At 33.4% G+C, this 19,621-nt stretch overlaps 1 protein-coding gene and 1 long non-coding RNA gene across 2 annotated transcripts in view; both read right to left on the bottom strand.

Annotated features, from left to right (window-relative positions):
- Positions 1-377: 377 nt before the first annotated feature.
- LOC126885307 (uncharacterized) lies at positions 378-5,141 on the bottom strand. The gene is made up of 3 exons (XR_007698382.1): positions 5,000-5,141; positions 518-4,846; positions 378-473 (listed from the first exon to the last, which is right to left on the bottom strand). It is a non-coding gene; the product is annotated as an uncharacterized LOC126885307 (long non-coding RNA).
- A 6,017-nt stretch (positions 5,142-11,158) lies between these two features.
- The window catches only part of LOC114332375 (keratin-associated protein 19-2), a 30,689-nt gene continuing 22,226 nt past the window's right edge, over positions 11,159-19,621 (bottom strand). The window contains exon 4 of the mRNA XM_028282160.2: positions 11,159-11,331. Within this exon, the coding sequence (XP_028137961.1) occupies positions 11,321-11,331 (11 nt within the window). The 3' untranslated portion in view covers positions 11,159-11,320. The remainder of the gene's footprint in view (positions 11,332-19,621) is intronic.

Raw genomic sequence — 19,621 nt, 5'->3', positions numbered from 1 at the left:
CATTGCATACCGGGTGTAACAATGATAGTGCCTTTTCTCTTCAAGGTTTGGAACACCCTGTGGAATTTTCTAGCGCATATAAAATATTGAAATTAAAACTCAACCGTAGCCTTAGGCTTTCTTAACATTTTACTTTTTGATTCATTCGTTTATGTGGTATATTAAAAAAGTTAGGTACTTTAACAACTACCCTAATAGCACAAGGACGTCCAATGGACGTCCATTGGACGTCCTTGACGGACTTTAGGGACGTCCATTGGACGTCCGTTTTCGTCCGAGGAACGTCCTTTATACGTCCTATTTTGGTCCAAATGTCGCGCTACCGAACGTCCATTGGACGTCCATCTAAGGTCCGAGGGGACGTATATTGGACCTTAATCGGACGTCCTAGGGGACGTAAATTGGACCTTAATCGGACGTAAATTGGACCTTAATCGGACATAAATTGGACCTTAATCGGACGTAAATTGGACCTTAATCGGAAATAAATTGGATCTTAATCGGACGTAAATTGGACCTTAATCGGACGTAAATTGGACCTTAATAGGACGTAAATTGGACCTTAATGGGACGTAAATGGGACCTTAATCGGACGTAAATTGGACCTTAACCGGACGTAAATTGGACTTTAATAGGACGTAAATTGGACCTTAATCGGACGTAAATGGGACCTTAATCGGACGTAAATTGGACCTTAATCGGACGTAAATTGGACCTTAATCGGACGTAAATTGGACCTTAATAGGACGTAAATTGGACCTTAATCGGACGTAAATGGGACCTTAATCGGACGTAAATTGGACCTTAATCGGAAGTAAATTGGACCTTAACCGGACGTTCTAGGGGACGTGAATTGGACCTTAACAGGACGTCCAATTTTGGTCCAAATGCCACGTTGCCAAACGCCCAATGGAGGTCCACTTAACATCCGAAGGGACGTTCGGTGGACGTCAATTGGGCCTTCATAGGACGTCCCAGTTTGGTCCAATGTCTTGCTGCCGAACATCCATCTAATGTCGTGGGAAATAAAAAATATATTTTTTAAGGAACTTATATTACATCTTATATTAAATTACAATTATTGGATATTACATTATTTACATTAAATTACAATACACTTCTCCAAGAAATTAACGCACCACCTTAAATATGGGGTATTTTTGATGTCTCGTATTTCCTAAACCTGTTGTTTCATCTAAGTGATTTTTTTATAATATTATAGCCTAGGCTATAGGTTACCTCCTTAAGCTTGTCATGCACAGGGAGCTATGCTGTAATATATGTACATTATATCATATCGCTCTCTATAGTAATGAGTGAGCCTGCAGACAGAAAACAAATGGTTCCATATGTGCAGGCTCACTCATTACTATAGAGTGCGATGTGATATAATATATATTACAGTATAGCTCCCCGTGCATGACAAGCATAAGGAGGTACTTAACCTATAGCCTAGGGCCTAGGCTAGAATATTATAAAAAAATCACTTAGATGCAACAACAGGTTTAGGAAATTCGAGACATCAAAAATGCCCAATTTTTAAGGTGGTGCGTAATCGGCTGTATATACAGGGTGTAACAAAAATACACGTCATAAATTAAATCACATATTCTGGGACCAAAAATAGTTTGAATGAACCTAACTTACCTTAGTACAAATATGCACATAAAAAAGTTACAGCCCTTTGAAATTACAAAATGAAAATCGATTTTTTCGATTATATCGAAAACTATTAGCGATTTTTTATTGAAAATGGACATGTGGCAGTATTATGGCAGGAATATCTTAAAGAAAAATTATGGTGAAATTTGTGCACCCCATAAAAATTTTATGGGGGTTTTGATCCCTTAGATCCTCCCAAACTTTTGTGTATGTTCCAATTCAATTTTATTATTGTGGTACCATTAGTTAAATTCAATATTTTTGTTTCTTAGTATTTTTCAGATAAGGCAGTTTTTATCGAGTTGCGACTTCTTTTTTAACATGTCTACATAAAAATTTTATGGGGGTTTTGTTCCTTTAAACCCCCCAAATGTTTGTGTACGTTCCAATTAAACTATTACTGAGGTACCATTAGTTAAACAGAATGTTTTTAAAACTTTTTTGCCTCTTTGTATTTTTTCGATAAGGCACATTTTATCGAGATCTGGCTTCTTTTTTAATATGGTTCAAAATATCCCTAAAAATGTAAAGCATAAATAAGTCTGCATATTATTACCAAGTCTCCATAATCGTACTTAACCATATACAAATATGTGGTGGATTTGACAAATATTCAAAATATTTCGATAAAAATTGACTTTTCGAAAAAGCAATAAGAGGCAAAAAAGTTTTTAAAACGTTGTGTTTAAATGGTACTACAATAATAATTAAATTGAAACGTGCACAAAAGTTTGGGGGGGTTTAAAGGAACAAAACCCCCATAAAATTTTTATGGGGTGTCCAAATTTTACTATAGTTTTTTCGTAAGATACTGCTGCCATAATAATGCCACATGTCCATTTTCAATAAAAAATCTCTAATAGTTTTCGATATATTGGAAAAAATCACTTCATCTTGTAACTTCAAATGAATGATAAAGGCACAGAGACTTAGATGACGAGGTCACATTGAAAGGATGCCAAACACGAGGACTCCAAAAATGGTACTAAACTACACTACAGCTTCAAGAAAGAGAAGAGGAAGGCCGAAAAATAGATGGAAGCAAGAGGTCGAAAAAGATTTGGAAAGAATGGTGCTACAGGGTCAGAAAAGAAAAATGAATAACAGGAAGGAATGGAGAAAAATCACATATCAAGCCTGAGAAGATCTCAGTACATAAAGAAACGTGAAAATGAAGAAAAAAAACAAACTTTTCAAGCCATGGGCCTCTAAGACCCTTGGTGCTATTATATATATATAACTTCAAAGGGCTGTAACTTTTCTTGTGTGCACATTTGTACTAAGGTAAGTTAGGTCCAATCAAACTATTTTTGGTCCCAGAATATGTGATTAAATTTATGACCTGTATTTTTGTTACACCCTGTATATATCTACATACTTCGTCTAATTTACTAACTGTTGCGCGTCATCTGCGTCGTAGCCTGTGAGGTCGCATGATACCAACACGAAATATTTAGGCGGTAGGTGTGTTCTTTTTTAGAATCACTTTGCCGAGTACACTGGAATTACAGCCACTAGACATATTTTATTATATACGCGTAGAAATAATATTTGAAGATTTCTATTAATGTTAACCTAAAGAAATACACAATAATATGTTTCATTTAATTTGTATAAATGGATTATAAAGCGTTTTTATGAAGCAGATTTGTTCGGATCACACTGTAACTGTAATCGAACGAAGGTGACATTTTAGAATAAATTGGTAACATTTATTTGACAGTTACGGTGATGACACTTCATATTTGTTTATATTCTTTACTATAAGTATCTGTTTTATTTATTATATTTACTGTTTTTATTATTTACTTTACTATAAAAAGATCCTCTACTATAAAAATATAAATTTCACCTAATTTTATAACGACTTGGAATAATCGAGGTATCTGACAACTTTTTTAGTTGTTATTGTAGACATACTTATACAAAGAAACCTACCGGCTTTTTGCCAAGAGTTCGGAGCCGTTTTTTAATTATTAACAATGCAGTGCAAAAACTCTTGCACTGCAAATCTTAAAAGATTATAACTTAATTCTTGTTCTCTATTTCTTAAGTTTTTACTTATTTACATTGAATATTAATTTGTTTTGTTGTATAATCCACGTTTACAATAATTATGTGACCTATTTGATTTAAAATGGATTCAGGATCTTTTTATACTTTGGCAACTATGTCAACTTAGATCTCTGGCGTAGATAATGATGTGCAACAGTAAGTAAATTAGATGGACTGTAGGTTATATTTGGTTCTTGGGACATCAAAGTATATTTTTTAGACATTCTTAGTCACTGATGTGACATACCTCCGATTTGTTTTTTCATGAGTTTTGTAAGAGAGACTAAAAACTTTTTTTATAGTCACCTCCTGTTTTCATATATTTTTTGACATGTTTTGTAGTAAATTCAACTATCTATTTACTACAAAACATGTCAAAATTTACATGTGAAAGCAGATGATCCTAAAAATGGTTTTTCGTCTCCTACAAAATTCATGAAAAAGCAGATAGGAGAATTATTGTACATTACAATTCTCTGATGTTTGGGAAAAAGGGCTTAAGTCAGAATTGCACATCGATAATGTTTTGATGATTTCTACAGTACTGTAGTAGATTCTACTGTACATACAGTTTACATCTACAACAGTTTTTTTCTGGTCCAGAAATCATCAAAACATTATCAATGTGCAATTCTGACTTAAGTCCTTTTTGCCAAACATAAAAAAACAATCTGGGCATAACTGACCAATGAGCAATTTTAATTTAACCTAAATTACTACTGTTTCTTAAAATGAAGAGCTTACCCCATAGCGTCTCTTATCTAATCTAACAAGATCGTGCACTATTCTAACATACACAGGCACAGCACACAAGCACTATGCTCCGTTTTTCACTATCACCTATCACTCAAACTAGTTCAAAAGGATTTGTCCTCTTCAATCTTCTAGTTTGCCCAGTAGTATCGAGGAGCTGGATTTCCTCGATATTCTTGAACTTATGAAGTTGATGCTCGTGACCCTGCTATCTTCTTGATATTTGTTGATAAAGTAATAACTTATTATGCATGGACAATGTGGACTTTCTTCCAACTAGCCAATACACTTTTTATATCTCTGTTTTGCCTTTCATAGCCACAAGGCTATACATTTCCTTCTTGGTTTTTTTTTTGTAGGCCACTTTCAGCTGATTCTAAAAAAAATTAAAATGAACGGTAACTTTTCTATCCTTTACAATTAAAAATCAAAAGAAATAGGTACCTATTTACAGGTAATAATATGCATGTATAAATGATTCGTTTCATAAAGAATAAAGAAAATTGAAAACGGATTTTATAATACTTACAAAATTGTTTAAACAAGAGATCTAGCCAGAGCCCAGAGCAAAAACTAGCAGACAGTACAGCAAAAAAAGCCACTAATTTCCATTTCCCACACCCCCTTATCGATGCATTTTTTTCCAATCAAAATTTTCTTTACTAAATTTTTAGGTTATCGGTTATGTTATGAAAATGAAATGTGATGACCAATGACCACGAGACGCTACATAGATACTCGCGCGGCAAATTTGAAAATGAACGCAAATTGAACAGTACAATAAATGGCCTCTCTTAAAATCTTGTAATGGAAAATTTTACCCCTCCAGGAAGACATTGTACTATGTTCATAGAATATCTTGTGGTAACTTTCCACCCATAATTTAATCAGATAGATGCTCACGGAATAGAACGGTAGTACCTACATTCCTGGAATGTTTTGTGTTGTTAGGATTAAACTTTTATTTTATTTATTCTTGAATATTTCCTATTGTTAAACATTGTAACCAATAATTTACAAATAAGATTTTCATTACATTACATAAAATCAAAAACATTTTTTGGATATTAAACTATATAGTTTGTTTATCATTGTAATAATTGTATATACAATTTTGAATTAAGATTTAATCTTTTCGATTTAAACTACAGTAAAACCTGTGTTACCGGCCCCCTGCAAACACCGGCCACCTGTACTAACGGTCAGTTTAAAAATTCCCCAAACCAATTACAGTAAAACCTGTCAGTAACGGCCACTAAAAATGAAAAAGCTATTGGCCGATATAGAAAGGTGACCGGTATTGCCAGTTTTTGTAGTCTAGATATAATTGGTTTGGGGAATATTTAAACTGGCCGTTAGTACAGGTGGCCGATTTTATCAGGTGGCCAGTAACACAAGTTTTACTGTATATCTAGACTACAAAAACTGGCAATAACGGCCACCTTCCTATATCGGCCAATAGTTCTTTCATTTTAGTGGCCGTTACTGACAGGTTTGACTGTATTTCATTAACGTAAAGTTAACGCGTAAGTTAATATTTTATTGAATTATTTTGCTATTTGATCCCGTAATTGGTATAATGTGCCCAATATAATATTTAAGCGTTCATAAAACGTCCGTATTTCGTCCAGTATGGACGTCCAAAGAACGTTCAACGTCGGACGTCCAAAGGACGTCCATATTTATTCCGTCCGAAGGACGTCCAACGTCGGACGTCCAAAGGACGTCCATATTTATTCCTTCCGAAGGACGTCCAAAATGGGACGTCCAAAGGACGTCCGTTTATAGTCCATGGACGTAAGGACCAAAATTGGACCTATTTTGGACGTCCAAAGGACGTCGTGTGCTATTAGGGTAGCCATGTTATTCATCAATACAGGGTATTTCTAAATAAGTGCGACAAACTTTAGGGGTAATTCTGCATGAAAAAATAATGACTCTTTGCTTTATAAACATATGTCCACAAATGCTTCGTTTCCGAGATACGGGATGTTGAATTTTTTCTTACAAACTGACGATTTATTTAATGCTCTAAAACCGGTTGAGATATGAAAATGAAATTTGGTAGGTTTTAAGAGATAGTTATTGCGCATGTTTGATATACAATTAAGAACTTTATGTTCACCATTGGCGTGCATGCGGGATGTATCTAAAATATTTATACCCGTATGCACACCAATGGTGAATATAAAATTCCTAATTGTATGTCAAAAATGCGCAATAACTACTTCTTAAAACCTACCAAATTTCATTTGCATATCTCAACCAGTTTTAGAGCAATAAATAAATCGTCAGTTTGTAAGAAAAAATTCAACATCTCGTATTTCGGAAACAAAGCATTTGCGGACATATGTACATAAAACAAACGGTCATTATTTTTTCATGCAGAATTACCCCTAAAGTTTGTCGCACTTATTTAGAAACACCCTGTATTGATGAATAACATTGCTAGTTGTTAAAGCACCTATCTTTTTTATTATCCATCATAAGCAAATGAATCAAATAACAAAATGTTGAGAAACAGAAAGCCTAAGGCTACAGTTAAGTTTTGATTTCAATATTTTATATTCGCTAGAATATTCCACAGGGTGTTCCAAACTTTGAGGAAAAACACACTATCACTGTTACACCCGGTATACAATGACACTTACCTGTTTAGCAATAATATTATTACATCGATATTCTTGAAGAATAAAGCTATAACATATTAAAAAAATCACTCAAATCCTATTTCCTATTTATTACATTGACAATATTACAAATTTGTGCTTAAAATTTTCGAAAACGAATAGAACTTGAATTGACTATCTCTTGTTATATTTTTACAATAGGCATGCATAAGACAGCCATTGCTGTTTATTTTAATTTTATATGGCAACATTTCTTTTTGTATATTATGATTTTAATCTCGAGTAGTTGATAATATTATTTTTTATACTAATTAAAATAAAAGAGGTCGTAGAAAAAGTATAGTATTCTACTCTCATGTAATGGCTATTACTCTGATCAGTTACGACACTCGCCTTCGGCTCGTATTGCAAACTTCATCGTGAGTAGTAGCCATCATTACATGCTCGTTGAATAATATACTATTAATAATAACAAAATTAAGTAACAATGATAGAAGTCTAAATATTATATCTTGCTTATTGATTAATGTAATTCTGTTTATTAACTAATTCTTTATACTCATTTACGTAAACTGTATATATATTCTCCCAATATTTTTTCGCAAACCAGCAACGTGACAGCCGCCATGCCAGTAGCATTTAAAAGCAGTGTTAATAGCCCCACAAAAGCTAGCTGGTTTCAACACTCTGGTGTCCTAATCTGTTAGTATTTGTAAATGTACTGTTTTTCTGCTTTCAACACCCTGGTGTCAACACACGCTAGCATCTGTAAGTGTACTGTTTTTCCAAACCCTAATTGATTTCAACACCCTGGTGTCTACACACGCTAGCATCTGTAAATATGCTGCCGGGTCGACTGCACGTGATGAACCGACTCCGAAGCGTGGAAAGACGCAATAGTGGGCTGGCAAGGTTATGTCATCAGTATTTTGGGATGCATATTGTATAATATTTATCGACTATCTTGAAAAGGAAAAAACTATTACAGCTACTATTACATTGTGATATTGGGGCGTTTGAAGGACGAAATCGCGTAAAAATGGCACTATTTGAAGAAAAATAATGTGCTGTTTCATCAAGACAACGCACCGTGTAACAAATTAATGAAAATGATGGCAAAATTTCATGAATTGGGCTTCGAATTGCCTCTGCAGCCACCGTATTCACCAGATATGGCTCCCGGCGACTACTACCTGTTAGCTGACCTCAACATAATGCTCGCTGGAAAGAAATTTAGCACCAATGAAGAGTAAGTTGTCGAAACTGAGGCTTTATTTTGAGGCTTAAGACAAATTGTATTATAAAAATGGTACTGAAAACTTGTATGACCGCCATAATCGTTGTAGCACCCTCAAAGGTAACTATATTGAATGCTAAAGTATTATTATACATTTAGTTTAGATTTATAGGTATACAAATTTATACCGTCATGTCATCTCCTTCGCAATTATTTTCATGTGAGATCGGCTTCAATAATTATTATATTTATGCGCTAGTTGGGAAAATGTGATACGGGATTTCTATGCTATTTCCTTATTTCACGAACCTCTGGACAGTGCACGGACATCGGGACATCTGATATGTCCATCGGATTGTGGACTAGTCCACTGATGTGGTTTTGAAAAAGATGTTCTTTCATTTATTATTAAAAGGTTGTTTTACGTTCTCTTATCTTCAGTTGCTTTATGTTCTCTAAGAGGCTCTTCGGAATAACTCCGGTACTATGTAGAGAGAATAATAGGTATCAGCTGGGTACTTTCTATTTTCCATTATGTCCTTATTTTTATTTCCAGTTCTCTTTATTTGGCGATCTTTTCGTTTAATTTAATACACATATTATTATTGTTATTATCGCCACATCTATTAGTACTGTTTGCTTAGTAACTTTATTAACTAGTATGAAATAGGGTCTATTGTATACCACTGGTTGGTCTGTGAGCAAAGTGCGGTTCCAGTATACCTTGTAGTTGTGATTTTCGTTATGGTTATTATTATTAACATCGAAATATCTGTTGAGGAAATATGATTTGAGAAAATAAAACTCCTTTTAAAAGTTACCAATTACCGAATGGCTGTGTATGTCTAAGACTACTATAACACACATTTTTTATTCTCTCGTTTAATCTCAAATATTCATCATTCATATCTTCGTAATTAATCAATATAAAATCACACCCCGTATATCAAAGCAAAGTTATTGTTATTGTACACCACGAGTACGCTCCAGTAAAATTTGGTACATAAACAATACATTTGAAAAGGAGACAAAATCGTTGACTAAGTAAAACTAACTACCTTTGTTCGGTGCAGGGCCTCCGTAAGAGTTACAGCCGCCTGTGTGCAAAAAAATATTTTGGCGCCTCTTAAGTCATTTTATATCATGATTTTTTATTTATTTTTTTGATGGTAGGTAGGTAAATGCTTGAAATAAAGCAAAAGACTGAACTTTAGAAGTCATATTCATAGTACATTCACCCACGGTCGAATATTGCAAAACCTCCAAATTTTAAAGAACCGCTTGGATTGACATGAAATTTAGCATAAATACACATAACTAACATGTCAAAAAAGGGGTATTGTGCTGATGTGTGCTTTTGCCCTAGATGTGAGTTTCACCCCTTCTCGGGGGTGAAAAAACATACGTTTAAAAAAGTCCGAAATTGGATAGAATGACTAATTTTAAGTACATACCTAACTTTTGTTCTATAGAGTGAGTTTTTTCACTAAGTCAATACTTTTAGAGTTATGTGCGAGTAAATATGTTCATACAAAAAACAGGTTTTTAGACGGGTTTTCGAAAATAACTCAAAAAGTAAGTATTTTATTGAAAAAATATTCTTACTAAACATATAGCCCATAAAAAAAGTGAACAAAATGGTTTATATATTATGAAGTCTGTGAACCCAGTAGAAGCAGAGTTGTAGCTAATGAAAAGTAGGTTTTTATTCGTCAAATTCCAAATCGAATATTTCAACGTGAAATATCCAAAAAATCAAGTACTTTTTGGGGAAAACTCATTATAACTTTTTAAAGTTTTTAAAATATGCTTTATTTTTGTTTTTTTTTTAAGTTTCTAACATCGAAACTAAGTAAGTTACGCTCAAAATAGTGTTGGTCCCTTTTTTTTTGGTAAGAAAAATCGTGAAAATCCCCCCTAATTAGCATCCCAAATGAAATTAATCGTTACCGCTTCACCACAAGTTACTTTACTGATGTATTGTTTATATGATTATTGTTTATATGTTTATATGAAGTTTTATAGGCTTAAAGTGCCTATTTTTAAAAATGCTGTGGTTAAAAGAGCTTGAACGATTCACTAATCACGAGTGTATGCAAATTTTGAACAGCCATATCTTTAAAACAAATTTTTGTTTTACAGGAAAACAAAATATCCAAAATATTCAGAAAAGCAAAACGTACATTTTCTTACTGCTTGAGATTTTTGGTATCACTAATAATTAAGTTATCTTGAAAAAAGGATCTTGAAAACCGTCTAAAAACGGTTTTTTTTTTGTTGAGGAATGAACATATTCACTCGCAAATAACTCGTATAAATATACGCGCAAATAAAGTATTGACTTTGAAACTATGAACTAACTCTATAGAACCAAAGTTGCTTAGAGAAAGTCAGTTTATCAATTCCGGACATATTTTGAACGTATGTTTTTTCACCCCCGAGAAGGGGTGCAACTCACCCGCAGGGCAAAAAGCACACATTGGCACAATACACTTTTTTCTTTGACGTGTTAGCTATGTGTATGCCAAATTTTATATATGATAAGGCAAACTATCGATTTTCTTGGAAAAGTTTAAGATTTCTCCGATATTATGCCTTCAATTTTGGATCAACATATGGATTGTAATGAAGTGACACTTTTAAAAAGGCATTGAAGTAATTGTGTACTTCTTCGTCATATTGGTTGTTTAATGAAGATATTTTCGTAGTGTTTGGAGAAAACTTGGTCCAGTTCCATCAATTTGTGTAATTGTAGCTCTTATAGTTATGAGTACTCTGAACAAAATATACAATGGAATGTTCAATACAATACATATTAAAATATCGTATAATAAACTATTTATTTTTCATGTTAATTCTACATTATTTACAAAAAAAATAGAATGGGTATGGGTATGGGTATAGTATTGTAGGCGGCATTTATCTCTGTAGATTAGGCATTATTCATCGAAGGCTGGCGATTACTTGTGAAATTTTTAGTAGATTAATAATATCCTAAAACAAAAAGCAAAATTAGATTATATTACAAATTTCTAGGTTTCGGTTATATCAAATTCAAGTATTATTAATATTATTGTTGCGTATCATCGTTCCATCTTCCATCTCTTGTGCTTTTCAGTGAAATTGTGAATTTTTTAAGACACTTCGATTCCCTTTATGAGTTCGTATTCTACTCGGATGACTGATGAAGGCGAGAGGCAGAAACACGCATATATCATCCTATTGAATACCAATTCATAACCAAAAGGAAAACGATGTGTGCTGTGTACCATTTATTACCAACATTTATATATCAACATATCCTGGATATCCTGAATAAAGAATTAAGGATAGGAATAAGTGTGCTGATAGCTTAGTTAAATTATATATCAATGAGGAATTTTTAATTGCAAATATTATGTTTAAACTTCTCTTGAGTAATCAATTCCTTGATTTCTTAATTTTTATCTCATTATTTATCTCAATTTTTAATCTTCTAACTTTGGCTTATCACACCAACTTTTCTGACGTTTCTCTTTATGGGAAAGAGAAATAGTTCTGTAGTCGTCGAATTCATGAAAGCTGTGTTTCATAGCGGTGTATATTCAAGAATACGGTCTAACAATGAACATCAAGAAGACAAAATTTATGAGAATATCTAGAATGCAAAGAAATAACGTGAATCTCTTCATAAACGAAACCAATGTCGAACGAGCAGACTAATATGCCTTTCTTGGAACAATGATCATTTCCACAAATGATTACTTTCAGGAAATTAAAATCCGAATAAAAAAGGCTACGGTTGGCTAGGTGCTACGTTTTCTCGACTTTGTTTTACGGAATAGAAGCTTGGACCTTGAATGCGGCATCAATAAAAAACTGGAATCATTCGAGCTGTAAGTGTATAGAAAAAATCTGAAAATATCATGGACAGAACATGTCATAAACAAAGAGGTTCTGAGAAAGATTAATAAAGAAATGGAAGTCTTAAATACAATCAATACCAGAAAATTGGAATATTTCGAACATATTACACGTGGAGATAGATACAACTTCCTCCAACTCATTATGCAGGAAAAGATCCAAGGAAAAACAAGCATAGGAAGACATAGAATATCATGGCTGCGTAACCTGAGAGAATGGTACGGATGTACACAAATAAACTTTTCCGAGCAGCCGTCTCTAAAGTCTGAATAGCTGTGATTATTGCCGACCTCTGTCGTGAAGATGGCACTTGAACAATAAGAAGTGTTTCATGTGTATAGTTAGCCCTGTAACTCCAAACTAACTATACACATAAAACACTTCTTATTGTTCAAGTGCCATCTCCACGAGAGAGGGCGGCAATAATCACAGCTATTCAGACTTTAGGGACGGCTGCTCTACGAGCAGCCTGATCAAGATGAAACGGAGATTAGCCCTGTAACTCCAAAAGAAGTATATTTGGAAATAAAAGAAAATATAAATCCAAAGAAAGCTCCTGGATTTGATCTGATTACGGGGAATTGTTAAAGCAACTTCCAAGGAAAGCTCTGATAAAATTAACACATCTTATAAATGCTTCCTTTAGGCTGAGGTACGTACCAAAGATATGGAAGGTGGCAGAAATTATAATGTCACTAAAACCAGGAAAACCTCCACAAGAAGCTTCTTCATATAGGCCTATTTCACTGTTACCTTTCATGTTTAAATTATATGAAAAGCTACTCTTGAAGAGACTAAAACCTATTATAGAGGAAAAAAATCGAATTCCTAATCATCAGTTTGGGTTTAGAGAAAGCCACTCAACGATAGATCAGATGCATAGAATAACAGATATAGTAGAAAAAGCTATAGAAGAAGGAAAAGTCTGTTCTGCAATTTCCCTCGATGTAGCGCAGGCTTTTGACAAAGTGTGGCATAACGGATTATATCATAAAATGAGATGCTACTTACCAAAACAATATTCTGAACTACTAGAATCATATACAGGGTGTCCCGGAAAATAGTGCGTTCCTTAAAGGTATAGGTAGAAGGCACCATGTAGAACAAAAAACTCTTATAACATTTTTTTCTAAATGCAACCGTTTGACCAAAAAGTTAAAATGTATTTTGGTATCCAAATTTAAATCTGACAACTATGTGCGGTACGCAAATTTAAGCATAGACAGTCCCATGTAAATAGATAGAAGATGATAGTAAACAGATAGTTTTAAAGAATCCTGTTTAGTGTCAATGCCGAAAATGTTTTCGAATAGTGAGTGTATTACCTATTATGTTATTACCTATGAATGGTGTTTGTGAAAGGTTACTTGAAACATCTATTCGGTATATTAATTATTTTCAAGTAAGTACAACTTAGTTATTTCAGTTCACAAGTAAACAAATTACTGAGACATTATCTGGTGTATTTAAGTTCCACTGTAAACTATTAAAACTATGTAATTCAGTTAAAGCCCTCAGCAATACTCAGCATTCAACCCATTTAAACCTTACTAAATACATAATAGTAGTTTAGTTAAAAGATGTGTTTTTATGTTAAAAGATGTGTAATTCGTTTAAAATTATGCAATAGGTATTTCAATACATTTCAAAAGAAAATAATTTTAGTAAACAAATAGTAAATACATAAGTATTACCTACTATTAGGTTGGATTATTTTAAATACTGTTAATCACAATCACAAACGAGTTCTTATTATGTTATTATGCCGTAGTGCGTACGATGTTGCCAGTTTATTAAAATTTCCAAACATTAAAATACAGGTATATGGAAAACAATGTTAACTTTTTTTTGGAAACGGTTAACTTTAGAAAAAAATGGTATAGGACTTTTTTGTTTCAAATTGTGTATTCTCTCCATACCTTAAAGGAACGCACTATTTTCCGGGACACCCTGTATATATCCGACAGATACTTTCGAGTTAAAAATGAGGAAGCATATTCAGAATTAAGAGAAATTAAATCTGGAGTTCCACAAGGAAGTGTCCTGGGGCCAGTGCTATACCTGCTCTATACCAGTGATATTCCATCATTAGAACCTAACACAATTGCGACATTTGCAGACGACACAGGCATTGTAGCAGTCGTACAAAACCACGAGGAAGCAGCAACCATGCTACAGAATTCTGTTGAACAAATTAACATCTGGACCAGGCGATGGCTTATCAAATTAAATGAAACAAACTCTGTTCATGTCAATTTTACTAACAAAAGAGAACAACATATCCCAGTTAGTATAAATATAAACCAAATACCTTATGCAAATACGGCAAAATATTTAGGTATGACATTAGATTCCAAGCTACGTTGGAAAGCGCATATTAAGAAAAAAAAAGGAAGAATTAGAAATTAAGTTCAGAAAGATGTACTGGTTGATGGGAAAAAATCCACTCTGTCTACTTATAACAAATTGTTATTGTATAAGCAAGTCCTCAAACCGATATGGACATATGGGATACAGCTATGGGGCTGTACAAAAGAAAGTAACATCCAAATTATACAACGATATCAGAATAAAGTATTGAGAAACATCGTCAAAGCTCCATGGTACTTCAGAAACTGTGATCTTCATCGAGACCTCCAGATGGATACGGCTATCCAGACAATAAGTAAGTTTGCCGAGAGTCATGAACAAAGGCTCTCAATCATGTGAATGTCGAGGCCATCAATCTGCTAGACAACGCCAACCAGATAAGAAGACTTAAGAGAACGAAGCCGTTCGAGTTAGTGCAATAAGTTCAAGTGCGTGAAAGTGAAAAAGCAGAGCAAAGTGCGGCTAAAGTGTACACGTTAGCTAGTAGTACTGTAATGTATTAGAGCCTAAGGAATATTGTTGAATATGACCTTAGATAAGTTTTTTATAATATTTTGTATATACAGAGTCGGTATTTTCTTATCGATGGTATGGGCTTTTAATAAGAGCAACAAAGAGACATGCATTTATTATACATTTAAAACGGGTTAGAAGATATTGGGCGGCCGAAGTAGGAAGAGCCACCAAAAAATTTCGCGTTGTAGGTATGGCTTTGTCAGACAGCGTTGCCGAATTTGGAAATTATCAAAAGAAAATATTAAAGTAGAAAAAATAATATAGTTAACTTTTTGTAAACAGATATAATAAACAACTTATTTAAAAATAACAAAATATTGTTTTCACCCATTTTAAAAAAATGTGAAAACGTTGAATTATAATTCAACGTTTATTTTTTTACTTATATTTTTCTTTTAAATAATTTGTTTAGTAGATGTACTTATTTGTTCACAAAAAATAATATAGGTACAGTAATGAGTGCGCTATTAAGAACCGGCAAAATAACGCAAAAGATGGAAAGCGTAATACGTTGTGAAATAAAAAGAGATGAAACTAATAGAGATGTAAAATTATCGATAGGAACCTATAAATTTACATAACATTACATAGTTTCGCACCTTTAGACATATCTGAGGAGTATAACAAATCTAACCGTGACAGGAGAATTTTATAAAATTCTAAATGTTTTCTGTCACAGACGTCTAAAGGAGGGAAACTATGTAGGTACCTGATGTAATGTAAACTTATAGGTTCTTATCGATAATTTTACACATCTACTAGTTTCATCTCTTTTTATTTCACAACGTTATAAGTTTTCCATCTTTTGCGTTATTTTGCCGGTTATTAGCGCGCTCATCACTGTATTATTTTTTTTTTTCTACTTTGATGGATAATTACGCATGTCTGTCTCTCTCAGAGACTTTGTAAACACAACTTTTCCGTCATTAGATAAGACAGGACAAATGAGCTGTCGAATGAAAGTTCATTACCCAACGATCTTATTAAGGTGAGAAATTTGACCTTGCACTTCCAGTTTTAGAGTTGAAACTTGAAGTACTATTTTAAAGTCGCCCAATAAATACTTATTATAAACGACTTATTATTGGACGCGCTTTAGCAAGACGAAAACCATTATATTTTTCCGGCTTTGTGCAAGTCTGTCCGTCCGTCTGTCTATCGAATATAACTCCTACGTTATTAAAACACTCAACTCCGGTAGCAAGATAATATAGCAGGAGACCTGAAAGCTACGGGCGTGGAGAACTGGACAGAGATTGTTTAAGACAGAGAAGAGTGAAGGCATGCTGTCGAGTGGGCTAAAACCCACGAAGGGTTGTAACGCCACGTAGTACGTAGTAAGTATGAGGTGTCGAATTAAGGATGGTATTAAAGCTGAGAAATTGGACTTCACACTTCCGGTTGCAGAGTTGAAACTGGAAGTAGTGTTTTAAACCCGCCGAAATAGTACAAGCGACATATTATTCGATGCGCTTTAGCAATACGAAGACAAGGTATCAAATTAGATCTTATAACCCAAAGATGGTATCAGTTGCAACCGGAAGTACTGTTTTAAAATCACCGAAATAGTACAATACAATTGTTTTCGTCTTGCTAAAGCGTGTTAAATAATACATTGCTTGTATTAATTCGGCGTCATTAAAACCGTACTCCCGGTTGTAACTCTATAAACGGAAGTCCGAGGTCAAATGTCTTACTTCTAATGCCATCTTTGGGTTATAAGCTCTCATTCGACACATCATTTGTCATTCTATTTTTTTGTCGGACTTGACTAATACCGGAAGCATCTTGCTACGGCGCGTCGAATAATATGTCGCTTGTACTATTTCGGCGACTTTAAAATAGTACTTGTGCGATCAAGTTTCTCACTTTAATAACATCCTTGGGTTAAGAGCTTTCACTCTTACACCTCATTTGTCCTTCTGTCTGATCTTATGACGGAAAAGTTGTGTTTACAAAGTCTCTGGGACAGAGAAACTTGCATAATTAAAGTAGAAAACATATTATATTAATTTTTGTTAACAAATAGTGTAGGTACTAACCAAATTATTTAAAAGAAAAAATTAATAAAAAAATAAACGTTGAAATATAATTCAACGTTTTCACATTTTTGAAAATTGGCGAAAACAATATTTTTTTACTTAAGTTTTTTTCTTTTAAATAATTTGTTTATTATCTGTTTACAAAAAGTTAAATATATTATTTTTTCTATTTTAATATTTTCTTTTGATAATTTCCAACTTTGGCAACACTGTCTGACAGAGGCATTACTTACGACCCGAAATTTTTTGGTGACCCTTCCCAGTTCCGCCACGTTCGACCGTCCCACATCTTCTAACCCGTTTTAAATGTATAATAAATACATGTCTCTTTGTTGCTCTTATTAAATGCGCATACCATCGATAACAAAATACCGACTCTGTAGACTAACTAACTACCTTGCTTACTTGCTTATTCATCTTAGTAATGATCAGATAGCAATAATCATAAGATTCCTGTTGGAATTTTATTAAATAAAAAAAGTGTATAGTTGCGATTGTAGAGTGTATACAGGCATTCAGTGACCAATTGTTTTAAATAATGTCACATTTGATTTCAAAAAAGCAATTTTTTTTTATTTACCCAAAGGTTATTAGCGACATTCCTGTAACATTTGTAATAATATTAAATTTAACATTTGTAACAATCAATCATTGTATGTAACAATTAATTACAATTTGTGAACAATTGAACATGTGTTACAATTAATTAAGTTAAATTTTGTGTAACATATTTATACATTTTAAGTAACCTAATAAATTGCCCGGAAATAAATTTTTGTTGAGGAGTGCTTGCAGGTTATTTGGCAAATTGTAAAACTGTCTTTGATTTACATATTTATGACAGTCTATCAAGATGTGCTTTATACTGTCTACTGTATCATGATATAAGGAAGCGTAAGATATGACATCACCGCGCACTAAACTCGTACATCTCGCGCATGACGTCACCTTGTGCTAAATTTTCAAAATTTCTCGTGCTTGCGGATGAAATAAACTGCAGAAATTCAAATATAATTTAGTAGATGTTTTATTTAATAGGTTAATTTAAGCTTAGGTATGCGAAATAATATATTGTGCAACCATTGTAATATAACACCTATATCAAATATTCAGAAAATTCTACAAAAGCATAAAAGAAAGCACAGAGAACTAGTAACTGAAAATCAAAAAATTATAATGAGATAAAAAGAATATTTTGAAGAAAACCTAAAGACAGACAATTAATGATCAAAACAAGATTATAGGCCAATTACATTGGTAAATGTAATATGCAACAATCTTTCTGGTATACGTTAAAATAGATTATTAAAATACTCCGAAAATATAATTGGTGATTATCAAAATGGATTCAGAACAAATAGCCACTACAGATAATATATTCATACTAAGCAGGATACAAGAAAAAGCTTATGAATACGACATAGAACTATTAATATATATGGAATTTAAACAAGCTTTTAATAGTGTGAAAAGAAAAAAATGCTGGAAGACCTTTCGTATGTATACGTAAGAAATATCAGCCTTATAAAAATGACGTTGCAGGGTTCAAAAGTCGCAGTCAGAGTAGATGGAGAACTGACTCCCCTGTTTGACATCAACATGGGAGTGAGATAGGGAGACGCTCTATCAATCAAGTTCTTGAGACAGTCATGAGAAAAACCCGGTGCAAGAGGAAGAGGGCATATGGAGAATCAGGAGAAACGACGAGGTTAATCAAGTGAATGAAGGTTGCGATATTGTTAATTTGTGAAAAGTCAAAGACAGTCAGTAGAAGAAGAATTTCCTAGCTGAGAAACTTAAGAGAGTGGTATAGTTGCAGCTCAGTAGATATTTTCAGAGCAGCCGCCAATAAAGTACAAATAGCTGTGATGATAGCCAACCTCCGATAAGAGAAGGGACTACAAGAAGAAGAAGAAGAAATAGAGTCACGGTTGGGACATGTTCAGAGAAAAGACAATGCAAAAACAACGAAGAAAATATTACCACAGATTAACCCAACACAGATGCGAAACACTGGCGATAACTCTGGTACCGAGTTTTGGTAAACTCCTCCCACTTTGAGTTACCAAAAGGGTAGTCGCTTAGTAGCTCGCTTAGTATGTAGGCTTAAAAGCTTATTTTCAGTTCCTGAATAACCTCGACAGTACGTGCGCTTATTGTAGTGTTAAATTGACGGGCTGATTATTGGGAATTTTTTCTATTTATCAAGTGTGTTTAAATAGTTTTGTTATATTTTTAAAATTTGTTGGATATACGTGTATTTGTGAAGGGTGTTCATCTAAGACGGGTCAAAGAATATCATTTTTTAGAATGCTAAAGGATGAAGTAAGGTATGTAGTGTCATTAATAAATTGATTTACTTTCTAAATTCTGATTAAGTGGCATATTACTTATATCATATTAATTATATTAATCTCGAAACTTACATAAAGTGGTTACTCAAGCTATGTGTG

The sequence above is a fragment of the Diabrotica virgifera genome, chromosome 5 (assembly GCF_917563875.1).
Source record: "Diabrotica virgifera virgifera chromosome 5, PGI_DIABVI_V3a".
In the NCBI taxonomy this organism is placed as follows: Eukaryota; Metazoa; Arthropoda; class Insecta; order Coleoptera; family Chrysomelidae; genus Diabrotica; species Diabrotica virgifera.
Note: the sequence above shows the minus strand (reverse complement) of the source record. Positions and strands in the feature narration are given on the sequence as shown.